Genomic DNA, 13,587 nt, shown 5'->3' on the forward strand with positions numbered 1-13,587 from the left:
GTATCTTTCTTTGTGATTTTTCGGCCTTCGAGCTTGTACGCTATGGCGACGATGTCTTGGTTGAGAAGCGCCCGGTTCTTCGTGAGTCGTCCAGGGCCAAATTGTTCCTCCGTCAGTACCAGCTCCACTGGCTTTTCTTTCCTTGCAGTTTTCGTCAGGCGACGGACTATGGCGCCTGCGGCGCCTCTGCCGTTCTTAGTGGATGTCAACCACCAATTAACCCTCCGAATGACCCCGTTGAGGATCGAAATTGCTTCATTCATTGAGTCGTTCAGGACGACTTCCTCGATTTCAAGGTCGAAAAGCCGACCATTCAAGCGGGCCTGGCGGGCGCTGTAGGTACCCGTGTTCATACATGTGATCCTCTCCAAGTCGCTGCTGTCGATGGCGTATGAATCACTGTTCGTCATTTGGACTGTAACCTCCTTCAGGCTTGCTTCAGGATGTAGATCGACGGGTGGAATTTCATTGAAAGTCCTCGAATTGGATCCCATATATTGAAGATTGTTGAATACGTTGGATGACCTGAAGCCCTCTTCGGGCCATTTCACAATCCACGAGAACTCGTTCCTTCCAAGATCGTCGACCGTGCCGGGGAGAAGATAGCCCTGGTTGAGGATGCGCTGAATGAAAATGTTCCAGTAGTGACTATGCAAGTTTTCTTGCATGGGCTCATTCAAAGGAAAGCCCTCATAGGCGGGGACCATTGCCTTCAAGAAGACCTTGGAGTTGATGGACATCAATGGCATGACTTTCATGAAGAGAAGCTCTAGATGCTGACGATTTGCCCTCAACCGGTATGTTGACTCTAAGAAATCGGCGATTTCGGCCAAGTCGTCGTCATTCAGCAGCGAGAGAAGCAGAACGATCATCTGGAGGAAACGTGGCCTGATATACTTCTGGGTGGTATTAGAGTCGGACGAGTTTCCTGGCTCCAGCGAGTTAAAGTAGGCCGCACTGAGCGAGATCGTTTCCACAATGCCTTTGCTTGTCGTAATCGTCTGGAAGTAGGACCCATTGTTGACTCCATATCTGGTGTTCTTAGAGTGTATGATGCTGGATCTTGTCGACATGCGGAAGAGGATTGGGCTCCGAACGCATAGACGGCGAGCGTCTTCGATCATGGTGTCAAGAAGTTTCTTGGTGTCGTCAAAAGACATCTCTGGTCCACCTCGATGGATAAGATTGCGGTAGTTTGTCATCAGCCCGACCAATGAGCTGCCATCAACCTCGATTAATGTACTCTCAAGGTCCCATTCGGCGCGTTTTTCTCGGAGGTCGTTAACGATGTATACCTCGTTGCTATCAATGTTCACGGCTTCGTAATCTCTTCCACGGACTGTGAGAGCTCGCATGGAATTTGCCGGCGGTGCATGTCCATCCTTTGCCTTTCGCAGAACTCGGGTTCGGGCCTTCTCTGCAATCTCGGCTGTCCGGTCTTTTTGCACGACTGAGAGATCTTGTGTCACGTCAAGGGTAGACAATAGTAGCCCAGCTGTATGCACTCTCCAGTACGAATCCCTCTGGTCGGGCTTTTGCCCAGTCATATCTTGCTGCTCCAGGCGATTGACTTGTGGTTTGTCTGCGCCAGGCATGAAGGTCAGGCCCACTTTCAGGGTGATTGCAGCTTCGTGCAAGTCCGGGGACGGCTGGCCTTCGATCCAGGTCTGGACTATCCGTTTATCCGCCCGCTTCTCCAAGAGTCGTATCATCATGTCTGTCTCTTCAGGTGGCAGCTGCTTATTCGCGATCCCATCCCACACGGTAAGTCTGGCGTTCAAAGCATCGTGATCTCGATGTTGGTGCGACCTTGATGGTCTCCCAACCATGTCAGGGCTCATAGGTGTGTTTCTGACGATGACCGACTCAAGCCCACCTATGGAAGCCGGGCCACGGGGTTCTGGATCGCTATCGGAAGACATGTTGTCTCCATCGTCGAAAGGGTTATGACGACTTGAGTTAACCGTAGACTGACCAGATGGAGGCACTGGTGGTGGCTGAGGAGGTAGCAAGGATCGTGGGTGTTGACGTTCCTGAAGATTATAAGCAGCGAAAAATAGGGAGCTGGATGTACCACTTACCATACTTCTGCAGGAGAACACGGAAATGCTGCCCTGTGTGGAATTCAATGCAATGGCAAGCGGGGAAACTGTGGACATCAGGATATGAAGCAACAGGAGGCACCGGGCCTTCATAAGGCCGACGTGGGGCGCTCTTGGGAGAGGCGCCTGCCTGACTTCTGCCTGACGACACCGATTGGTGGGCGCGGGGAAGGAAAACATGATCATGCACCACCGGCTGGGTCTGCAAGAAAGTGTGGTCGGTTGTCACTGGCGAGCCTTGCCACAGGTGCGGAGGGTTGCTTTCGAAGGGCTTGACTCCGCCATCGTGCTGTGTGCAGTCCGCAGCACCCGAAGCCGGAGAAGACAGCCTGATGGCGAGAGGAAGACAAGATATGCGGAAGCCTTGATCGAAGTGGGAGGGGCCGGATATCAGCTTCACGATGCTTTTAACCTGCCTCAGCCTTGCCGTTCACCAGCACGAAATGGCCCCTTTTCCGGCCCACCGCGTGCCAACCCTGGAGGTGGTGAGAGAGTGGGTTCTGTTCACGATGGAGCAGCGGTTTGGAGCCGTAGAAGTGGCCGGTGTCCTGGAATGGTGGCCGCGGGCGTTCAGCCTCGTCGACGTGAGGTTGATGGTTGACGGATGAGAGGAGGGGCGAGGCCTGGCGCTTGGACTGCAAGGGGCATAGCGGGCTGCGGGCTGTCACATACAAGGGAGTAACACGAGCGGGGCAGACGCCCTCCCTGCTAGTATGCTAGCAGAATAATACAACCTAACCATTTTGCAAGGGCTCGCTTATTTTAAAAACACACTAGCAGGGAGGGCGTCTGCCCCGCTCGTGGTACCCCCTTGTACCATGTCGGCGGTAATACAGCATTCTACAAGCTTCGGTTTAGAGGCATTTATACAAGCCGTAACATTATACTAAGCTCACCCACCTGGGGGGGACTTCATTTGTTTGGAGCTCCCTCTTTACCTCGCCTGGGAGCGGAGGACGCCCTACTCGGTCTACGAACTTTTGAAAGAGGAGGATATTCATCTCGGACATTCTTTTAATCGAATCCTAGTCTTTCGTTTAGCTAGTTCCCGCTGCAAGGCGGCCCCTGCGGCCCACCGAACGAAGCCCCGGAGCCCCAATGGCTACATCAACCCCTAAACGCGTATTAGCAACACCACCTCTGGAACCGCCAGCAGCTCCACCAAAATATGCAAAGAAACCAAGCGCGAAGGTGCAAGAGGCCCAGCAGTCGCTAAGGACATAATCCCAAAAATCAGTATAGTTTAAACAGCAGACAACCGCACTATAAACCAGACTATAAGCTACACAGCATATACTACCCCTATTCCCTATAGTAAGAGCCTCTACCTTACCCAAATATAAAGAAGGAGGTATTAATCGTAATAAATTTTATTAACTTATTAAAAGCCTTAAAGAAACTATAGTATAGTAGAGCAATATTATTACAAACTAGAATAGCATTATTAAGAGTATTAGAAATAACCTAGTAAATATTAAATCGGAATAGCGAAGCCTTAAAAAGTAAAATGCTAAACTCTAAAAGGCTATCTGGTCCTTATAAGCGCAACTAAACACTCCCTTAGCTCTAATATAATTATAGGCGTTAGTAGCGGCCAGTAGAGGTATAATAGGGGTAGAGATAACTTAGCCATAAATAACAAATGCTAGGAACTCTAAAGAACCTAATCGGCAGCTAATAATAGACATTAGCTAAGCGGGTAAGGAGATAATAGAGAAGGTAGCTACTACTAAAGTAGTAAAGTAAACTATTATATAAGGTATAAAGGATATAGATAGGCTTACGGGAGTTATATTTAAGGACTTCCGCGTATAGCGAATAAGAGATAGCGCAAGCATTATTAGATTCTTAGTAGAAAAAGATAAAGAAGCTACATTTAGGCAAATAACTGCCCAATGGCTTAAACTATATATCCCTAGGGTAAGGCTTATCGGACCTAAGTAGTATACGGTTAAGGCGGACTAGGTTAAAGTACCTTTAGCAATAAATATTAATAGTAAAAAAGTAAGTAAGTTAGCTATAAAGCGCTTTAGGGTAGAGAATAGGGTAGAGGTATATATAATAAGATAGCTCGGATAACTAAGGCCGCGCGGCCAGTATGCGTTGGTAATTATTAAAGTAGTAACAAAAGAGGATATAGAGAAGCTGCTTATATCAGATAACATATTATTTAGGGAAAGTATAATTATTATATTGCCATTTAAGGAACGATGTACCCCTATAGTATACTATAAATATAAAAGGTTTAGATATAGGGCTAGAGACTATATATAACCTAATACGTGCGAAATATATAGGTAGGAAGGCCATCTCTAGTATAAGACGGTTAATCTACACTACGTAAACTATTAGGGTCCTTACTAAGCCTTATACTATAAATACCTAGCATATAAAAAAGAAATGGATAGGATTCTTATATAACAGCGTTATAAATAGAGAACTTTAAATCCTTTAGGCGAATATAAAGAAGTATAGGGAAGCGCAGTATACGCTACACAACGACAAAGCGCTAGCGGACTTCCACTTTATTCTCGGCTAGGAGCCTTACTACTTTCTCTTAAATAGGGAAGTGGTGCTAGCTGGCTTAAACCCCCAGTAAATAAGGTTTATCCTAATAGGTAGGCAGCAGCGGTATTCCCTAGTTAGGTTATATATCTAGGCATTTAAAGAGCTAGTAGCTATATAGCTATAGGTAGATTTAGCAGATATTATAGCAGTAGTGGCGCATGTCGGCTAAAGGAGACTTATAATTGTGTTAGTATACATTCCAGATAGATATTTAAGAAGAACTAAGGAAGAGAACCTAGAGGAGCTCTTTAGTAGGCTGGAGATAATTAATAGTCTAATCTAGGGTAAACTATTGCGCGACTTATATACTGAGGTAGTAATTATAGGCGACTTTAATTAGCATAATCCGCTATAGGGAGGAAGTTATATTAGTACTATATTAACGCAGAAAGAAAGCGCACTAATTATTAACTTTATAGCAGACCGGTTACTCCAGAGCCTATTTTTAGTAGGAGTACTTATATTCGAGAGCAACGCGGGGCGGATATTAATAATTAACCTTATACTTACAACCCCGGGCCTAGTAAGTAAACTAGTAAAGTACGCTATCTAGGAATATAAGTACGGGTTAGACTATAGAGCTATTTATACTAGCTTCTAGGTTAATATAGATATGTAGAAAAGCTAGGAGAGGCTGTTTATTAAAAATATAAACTAGGATAAGATTTAAGAAGATATAGAGCAATAGAAAGAGATAGGATTCCCTATAAAAGATATAGATAAAATAGTTAACTACCTTAATAAGTAGGTTAATAAAGCCCTTAAAGCACACTGCTAGTAGGCTAAGCTATTATTATATATAAAAAAATAGTGGAATAAAGACCTTATAATACTAAGGAAGTTATATATATACTAAAGGAATAGAAATAGTATAATACGGAGATAAAAAAGGGATGACCCTAAACTATATAATATCGCAGCAAGAGTAAAGAAGCTCTTTTATAGAACTATTTGGCGATATAGAAAGCTCCACTAGGACGAATTCCTCGGTAATAGTAACAATATATAAAAAGCGTTAAAATACCTTAATCTATAGGCTATATCCGCGTTTACTAAAATACTACTAATTAAGAAGGCTAGAGGATAGGAAGAGGTTATTATAGAGAACTATAATATTATAAGAGAACTACTCTAGGTATTCTTTCCGGTCCTACCGCTGTGCAAATAAGAGAAGGACGCTATAGCTAGCTATAACTAATTGCTATAGAAGCCTATTGCTAAACACAAGGTCGAAGTAGCTATATTTAGGGCTAGCCTAGATAAGGCTCCTAGAAGGGACGGCCTACTAGCTAGGGTATAGTGAAAGTTATAGCCTGTACTAAGCGGTGAGATTACCACTCTCTTTACTAAATTACTTAAGATAGGAAAAGTACTATAGGAATAGAAGGTAGTAAAGATTATACCGCTGTAAAAGCTAAAGCGGGGGGACTATACGGTAGTAAATAACTATAGGCCAATCTCCCTCCTCCCAACGCTAGGAAAAGCACTTAAATCGCTAGTGGTAAAGAGGATAGTATACCTAGTAGAGGAATATAGCCTACTACCTAAGACATACTTTAGAGCTAGAAAGTAAAGGTTAATAATATATATGCTATTATATCTCTATAAGGACGTATTTAGAGCGTAGAGAGGAAAGAAGACACTATCTCTAGTATTATTTAATATTAAGGGTATATATAATAATATAGCTATAGAGCTGGAAATTAGAAGACTACGGCAGTATTAGATACCTTAAACAATTATATAATAGGTATAGGACTTCTATATAAACTATTAAGCCTATATCTTAGTTAATAGATATATATTAGAGGTATAGGCGCTCCTATAGGCAGGTCTTCCGTAGGGATTAGCACTAGCCCTAATACTCTTTCTATTCTTTAACGCGGATCTTATATAAAGCGTACCTAAAAATAGCAGCTCTATGGCCTTTGTTAACAACTACTTAGTATAGGTTATAGGCCCTACGGCGGAGGAAAATACGCAGATTATCTAGGGCGAGATTATACCAATACTTAAGAAATAGGAAAGGACTAGTGGAGCTTAATTTAAAGTAAAGAAAACGTTATTTATCTACCTTACTAGATATAAAGAAGCGGGTAGGGATGCTACTACGCCGCTCTAATTTAAAGGAAAAGGAATCCCCCTAATATAGAAAGTTAAAATCCTTAGGGTAATTCTTAATAAGGAGCTATGGTTTAAGGCACACCTAGCGGATAAGGTAGGTAAGGCTACTAAGGTAGCGCTAGCGTTGCGCAGATTAAAGGGACTGTAGTTTAAGAGTGTTAAGTAGCTAGCTAAGAGCTTAGTCCTACTAGTAGTAGACTACGTATCGCCAATATAGTACCCGCTTGCAATATAAGAATTAATATAGCTCCTTTAGTAGGCGCAGAGGATTATAGTATAAGCTATTATTAGGGGGTTCCGCATTATTACTCTGCTAATAATAGAGGTAGAAGCTAGCTTGCTCCCTCTTAAGTAAAGGTTGTATAACTAGGCTATTGCGTTCTAGGTATTAATCCATAAACTAGGCAAATTATACCCTTATTAGATAATTTAAAAATAGAGGCTTTATAAACGGCACTAATTACTACTCTAGAGGATAGTAGAGATATGCGAGGATGTTTAGGTAAATGGGGTGCTAGAGGTTAAACCGTATATATGCCCGCCGTAAATAGCTAAGCCTAATATAGTAATATATAAGGACAAAGAGTATGCTTAAGCTGTTATTAAAGACTATAAGCTAGGGTAGGTTAATATATACATTAATACATTAGTATACAATAGCAGGGTAGGAGTTAGTATGTATACTACGCCATCTAAAGCAACGCTCTTAAAAACGGTGGTAAGCTTTAATTAGGCTAACGCTTACCTTATAGAGCTTCTAGTAATTAGTAAAGCAGCTAACTAGCCATAAAACCCTATATATATAGCTGTTAATTAAGTAGGTTTTCTAATACCTACTTTTAGTATAAGAATATTCTCTAACTTGTAATTAACGTTACTATTAGTATAAAGCTAGAGGGTTAAAGCCTACTAGGAAGTAGTTATAGAGATCTTAAAGAAGCTTTAGCTAAACAATATTACGCTATACTAGATTTTAGGCCACTTAGGGTTTATAGAAAACAAGAAGGCTAATAAGCTTACTAAAGTAGTAATAAGACTAAAGAGCGAGGAGCCACTATAGAGAGACGGCCTCCTATAGTACCTTATAACGTAAGCCTTAAAAAAAGCTAAGATAATAATAAAACCGCTTTTATTAGGAAGATCTAATACGGGCAAGTTTATAAGGAAGATTAATATAGTACTTTACCTTAGAAAGGCTGTAGGATTATACTAGTAGCTAATTAGCTTAGAAGCTGCTATTCTTACGCAGCTATAAACCGGTAAGTTATTTCTAAAAGAATATCTCTATAAAATTAATATATTAAAGACGGCGTTATACAACTATAGGCTTATAAAATTAATATAGCACTTTCTCTTCTTTTATAGGAGGTAGATATAGCAGAGGTTTAAACTAAAAGAGTAGTATAAAGATTGATTTGGGGATCTATTATATGTATTAGGAGGCTACTTACACAGATAAAAAGGAGGTAGGAACATTAACGGCCTAATTAAGCGCTAGAAGCCAGACATTAGCGTAGTTAAAGCTATAATTAAATTTATAAAAGAGACCGGACGTTTATACTTAAGCGTATAAGATATAAAGAGTATAGAAGCTAAAGTTAATAAGCGAAGACTCTTAAGAATCCCTCCTTTAATTATCTAACTAAATATACTGCGAGCCTCCTCTATACGTGCCTTTACTAGTACGTTGCCGATTAAGAAGCGTATAACGCTAGAATAGCCCTACAAACACAAGACGTCGAAAACTACTTACCTAGGCTCGCCTCTAAACTCTAACCTTCTTCTAATAGTAACACATTACTTTTCTTTATTTTTTCCTTAGTTAAGTATGGTGTTAGGTAATAGATATATAGTTCTTATAGTTGGCTTCTAAACTAGAGCATGCATATTAATAGCAGGAAGTATTTAGTTAGCGCTCTATAACGGCCCATACCCTAGATAGTGCATGGCCATAATAGAATATATATACATACATACATACGTACCATGTCGGCTGCGCTACTCACGCCCCACCGCGACAATGCGTGTATGCAAGGCTGAAGGCCGCATCATGCGACTGGCTCGCTCTTCGCACGTCGGACCAGAACAGAAATCGAGAGAGCCTTGAAAAGAGTCGCCTGGCCGCGCCATGTCGCGTCAGTCCCCGAAGATGTAGAAAAGTCGGACAAACCCCAGATCGCCATGCCGGCTTGTCCCACGACGTCAAAATAATTGCCCATGGCTTCATTTCTATTGCTATCGCTTTTCGCGCTCGCTCAGTCTCAGACGCCAACGCCAACGCCAGGTACCTGCTACACGCCGCAGGGTGTTCCAATTCCAGGACAGCAAGCTTGCAATGCCTACCTGCAAGTCTCGTCGTGCTGCCCCAAAGGAGCGACATGTTTCTCAAATCAACTCTGCATTTTGACCGACCCGGACGAGGTTGGCAATGGGCTTTCCCTTGGAGCCGTCTTGCGTGGCGGCTGCACCAATCCGCTGTGGAGTAATTCGATCTGTGGAAGCTTTTGCTTAGGTGCGCAGCTCCTATTGCGACCCTTTTCGCAGGCTAATGATCCCTTTAAGGCAATGGAGATGATGGCTCCATATCGGCTTGCGGAAACCAGCAGTACTGTTGTCAATCGGGCGTAAAAGACGGATCCTGCAACTGCGACACTGGCAAAGGCGTATTTTCGCTCGCCGATGGTGTTGCGCAGACTATCATTGGCGTCAGCGGTCTTGATGCGACGACAATACCGCCAGTCTCGCACTCATCTACCAGTATCACTACTCCGTCTACGGCCACTGTCACAACAACATCGTCCTCTAAAAGCCAGAGTACGTCGGCCTCCCATGCCTCCGTCACGACCACTTCTACCGGGAGCGCACCCTCTCAGACCTCCGCAGCCGCACCTACCCCACTCGTCCGCACAACTCGCTTCAAGGTCGGTATGGGAGTTGGGTTTGGCGTCCTTGCTCTGGTCCTCTCCTTCGCAACCTGGTGGTGGTGCCACGGCCGCCGTCGCGACCGCAAGTGGCCTTTTAGTACAAACCCCCCCAATCCCTACCCTTACAACACAACCCTGAATACCAGTAATGACGACGGTCGCCCACCGCCAGCACGCATTTCACAACCAACTACCGCACCATTTCCAAACCCGTACGAACCTTCAGCAGCGGGCAGCATTCCATCTCCAGTCAATACTCCACCTCCGCAAACACGTCCTGGGCAATCCCGTGATATGCTTGGTGTGGCGCCGACAAACAACCCGTACGATAGTGCGTACTCCTTACCATCACGGGGTGCAAACGGTTTTGGCAATCCAAACCCGCATCCTTATGGGGCACCTCAGCTTCTAGAGCGGGTAGGGGAGACGTTGGTGCCGCAAGATGGGATAGAGCTCGGAGATTTTCACGGCCAGGAGTACAGAGATCCGAGACGGACGGGGCCGTACAATGGGTTCTAATGGAATGCAGGGGTTGGAGAAAGACTGTATACAATACCACGACTTTAAAAGACTAATGGACGAGTGTCTGGCACTTTCTACCTCTATAAAGCCAAATCATCATTTCGCTTCGCGTAACTATCTCTTTCTAAGCCCACTCATTTCCAAACGAGACCGCTGCAACGTTTACATCCAATTACGCCGAAAAGGTAGAAACTACGTGCCCTAGGCTTTGCACTATCCAGCGCTACTACAGTTACTTGGTGGCGGACTACAGAGTGGGTGGCTGACTATGGGTGGCGTTAAGCGTGAGCAGCACACCGCGAGAAAAATCCTGTTGTGTTTACGCTAACCTAAAATAGGTGCTAACGTCTTAGCCACCCGGTCGAGCCAGCCACCCGGCCGAGCCACCCTAAAACACAATAAAATCTACCAACTTTAGCCTTTTATAACTCTACCCCTATTAAAGATATTTAAATAAAAATAAAAATATGGCTACTTATATACAAAAGGATTTTATTTATAATATTGTTAAATATATATTATATATATTTAAGCTAATATAATGATTTTTAAAAAAAGTTTTTAATTTTTAATATTTATTAATAAAATTATTATATTAGCTTAAACATATATATTTAAAAATATTATAAATAAAATCCTTTCGTATATACGTAGCTATACTTCAATTTTTATTTAAATATCTTTAATATAGGTAGAGTTATTAAAGGCTAAAGTTGGTAGATTTTGGTGTGTTTTGGGGTGGCTCGGCTGGGTGGCTGGCTCGACCGGGTGGCTAAGACGTTAGACGGTGCCTTGCGGTTAAATCACGATCCCACATGACCCACGATAACATCACATATCGGGGGGCTGTTTTGGGTCCCCCATGATACTGCGCGCGGACCGCCCCTGAGTACGCGATTACAGTGAATACGCTCTCTTAGGCCTGAGGGATGTGCCGCTGCCGCTGCCGCTGCCGTTTAAACCGCCGTTTTTCACATGCCCATCATTTGTTCTATTGTGGATAATCTCTCACACTACTATTCAAACTTTGAAACCCCATCATCTATACATCTTATCAAGAGGAGGAAATAAAGCCAGCATTAGGTTGCTAGGTGTTACCTTCATTAAGTAACATAAACACCCATAATGTCTCTACCGTCCCACGGTTCGCGCAATTATTGCTCAAGCAGAAATAGAGTTTTTAAGATGCCGAATCTCTTGTGAAGCGAATATGGTTGAAGGATGAATCAAATTTCGGTAGACGGGTAAAGACTATATTATTGTGAATGGAGATATAGACCGAATAGGCTTGTTTACTACTTATTTCCATTACCTATTTCTGTTACCTATTACTGACTGAGTGGTGTTGTCCAAAGTGGCAATTGTCGTCAGCCTTTGCCACATTTTTAGTGTATATAGTGAGGCTCTAAAGCCTCTTACAATCGACAGAGTCTTCCTCCTCATATCGCACTCCGAATCAGGCAGATATGTTCGATGGAAGATCTTTTATTCCTCTGATGATTATCTCCAGGCAAATCAATTTATCGTGACATTGTGGATGAGCTGGAGAGGGCGGATAAGATCAATTACCCAATGAGGATGACCGCGTACGGTCAAAACCTCAGTATGCGCCATTTTAGGACTTTACTCCGCGTCGAAAGAGTCAGCTGGGGGTAGGAGCAAGAAAGCTTATTTGTTGTTGCCTTCGAAAATGGGTAGCGGGTCCCGGTTGAGGCTTAGGCCAAGGCAGAAGCCTGAAAAGAGATAGCGCGGTGTCGGATTTTTGGATTTTCCGTAAGGTTGCAACCTTCTGCCTTTTAGCCTGCGACGTTTGGACGATGATGAGGTTCAACGAATTTGTTTTCTAATGGAGAGGCATTTATACTGACACCGGCCGTAAAATGCAGTCGAACTTTTAAAATCAATTGTAGGCATCATGTGCTTAAAACTCAGTCAACTTTAGCCATATTTGGTTGAACTATCTGTCTCAGCCTGTGGGACCCCCCACTTGCAGCCTTGCGGTGGCATGGGTGCATCCATTAGAAAATTGATCTTCGCTAGTAGCCGATGATGGTAGTAATGAATTAGGCACTAACATCCAGGCAACGCCGACATCCTTTTACGCCAACGTCCTGCGCTGATTCACTTCTTCACGCTAACGCTATAAATATAACCTAGCCTTTGGCCTCCGACTTTCTTTCCTTCCTTACTGGATTTGACCTTCTTTCCTTCCTTACTGGATTTGACCTTCTTTCCTTCCTCACTGGATTCGACCTTCTTTCCTTCCTCACTGGATTTAACAACCATGCTTTCGCCTCGACACAGTTGCGCAGTCTGCCACTCTTGGAAGCCTGAGGATGACTTTCCTCTCACAACCTCTGGTACCCGGGCTCTTGCTACGTGCGTGGGGTGTCTAGAGCAAAGCCTACTTAACCCGGCAGCATGGGCGTATCTTCTCTTGCAACCACCCGGACAGACTGTAGTCGAGCCAACAGACAACCTTGGGACCGACCTTTCGTCTACTACGCCGCCCAACACAGCAGCCCACAAACGCAAGCGTCGACGCGCAGCTGGCTCATGGCCGTACAAATCTCGCAAGCGTGTGAAAGCCGTGCCTAAACCTTCACCGGAATCACAAGGTCTAATCACCCGCCGTATTTCCATCGAGGAGAAGTCAGTTTCCGCATCTGTTGAGACCGCTACCAATCTGTGTTATGATCCAGACAACAGCGAGACGTACGATGCCCCTTGTAAATTTTGCTATCGGGCGGGCAAGATACAATGTAAATATTGCTATCGGCGGGGCGTGACACTATAGGAGCCGCACGCCTTGGGTGCCTAGAGCCAGGTTGCAAGGCCGGCCCGTGGGACTACAGTTACCTTGCCCTCTATCTCCCAGGATAACTCATGACATTTACCACCCCTGTGGCTTGTTCGGAAGTCATAGGGGCCGAATAGGTGACAAGGATATAGTGGGTGGCTTTGCCTAGGTCATTGTAAGGATGTGGTGTTCATATTTCCGTGGTCTTACAGGCTCATGGCCAGTATTTCTGGTTCAATGATGGCGTTGGTCTATATTGACATTTATCAATGGCTTCTATATACTCTAGAATACCGAATCAATCAACTGACATCCTTCTCTCAGCTTGATTAAGATGATTTTGTTGAACCTCAGGAAAAGCTTTCGCGGAGCCCCGCATCTCAAACAGGGTTGTAAATCAATCAACGAGGCTTTGGTATTGAATTGAATTGATTGCCAAGACTCAATCAATTCAACCAACTGAGAGTTTGCTGGCTTGGCAGCTCAATCAATATGCAAGCTCCGATTGAATTGAGTTGATTGAAAATATTGAAACCTTCTTTATATA

General features: G+C 43.8%; 2 protein-coding genes across 2 annotated transcripts; both read left to right on the forward strand.

Moving 5' to 3' along the window:
• Positions 1–8,858: 8,858 nt before the first annotated feature.
• K441DRAFT_695634 (uncharacterized protein) lies at positions 8,859–10,527 on the forward strand. Its single transcript, XM_067652826.1, has 2 exons — positions 8,859–9,306; positions 9,357–10,527. Exons 1-2 carry the CDS (start codon positions 9,012–9,014, stop codon positions 10,235–10,237), a joined length of 1,176 nt encoding a protein of 391 aa, XP_067505179.1. The 5' UTR covers positions 8,859–9,011; the 3' UTR covers positions 10,238–10,527.
• A 1,785-nt stretch (positions 10,528–12,312) lies between these two features.
• K441DRAFT_658398 (uncharacterized protein) lies at positions 12,313–13,449 on the forward strand. Its single transcript, XM_067648343.1, has one exon. The coding sequence runs from the start codon at positions 12,525–12,527 to the stop codon at positions 13,035–13,037; it is 513 nt and encodes a 170-aa protein (XP_067505180.1). The 5' UTR covers positions 12,313–12,524; the 3' UTR covers positions 13,038–13,449.
• Positions 13,450–13,587: the final 138 nt, after the last annotated feature.

The sequence above is a fragment of the Cenococcum geophilum genome (genome assembly GCF_001692895.1).
Source record: "Cenococcum geophilum 1.58 unplaced genomic scaffold K441scaffold_16, whole genome shotgun sequence".
NCBI lineage: Eukaryota > Fungi > Ascomycota > Dothideomycetes > Gloniales > Gloniaceae > Cenococcum > Cenococcum geophilum.

What these genes read in the sequence shown, in the direction of transcription:
- K441DRAFT_658398 (XM_067648343.1), top strand. Translation starts at nt 12,525, where the DNA reads ATGCTTTCGCCTCGACACAGTTGCGCAGTCTGCCACTCTTGGAAGCCT.
- K441DRAFT_695634 (XM_067652826.1), top strand. Translation starts at nt 9,012, where the DNA reads ATGGCTTCATTTCTATTGCTATCGCTTTTCGCGCTCGCTCAGTCTCAG. An exon ending in CTGTGGAAGCTTTTGCTTAG is followed by an intron (nt 9,307 to 9,356) that starts GTGCGCAGCTCC and finishes GATCCCTTTAAG; the next exon opens with GCAATGGAGATGATGGCTCC.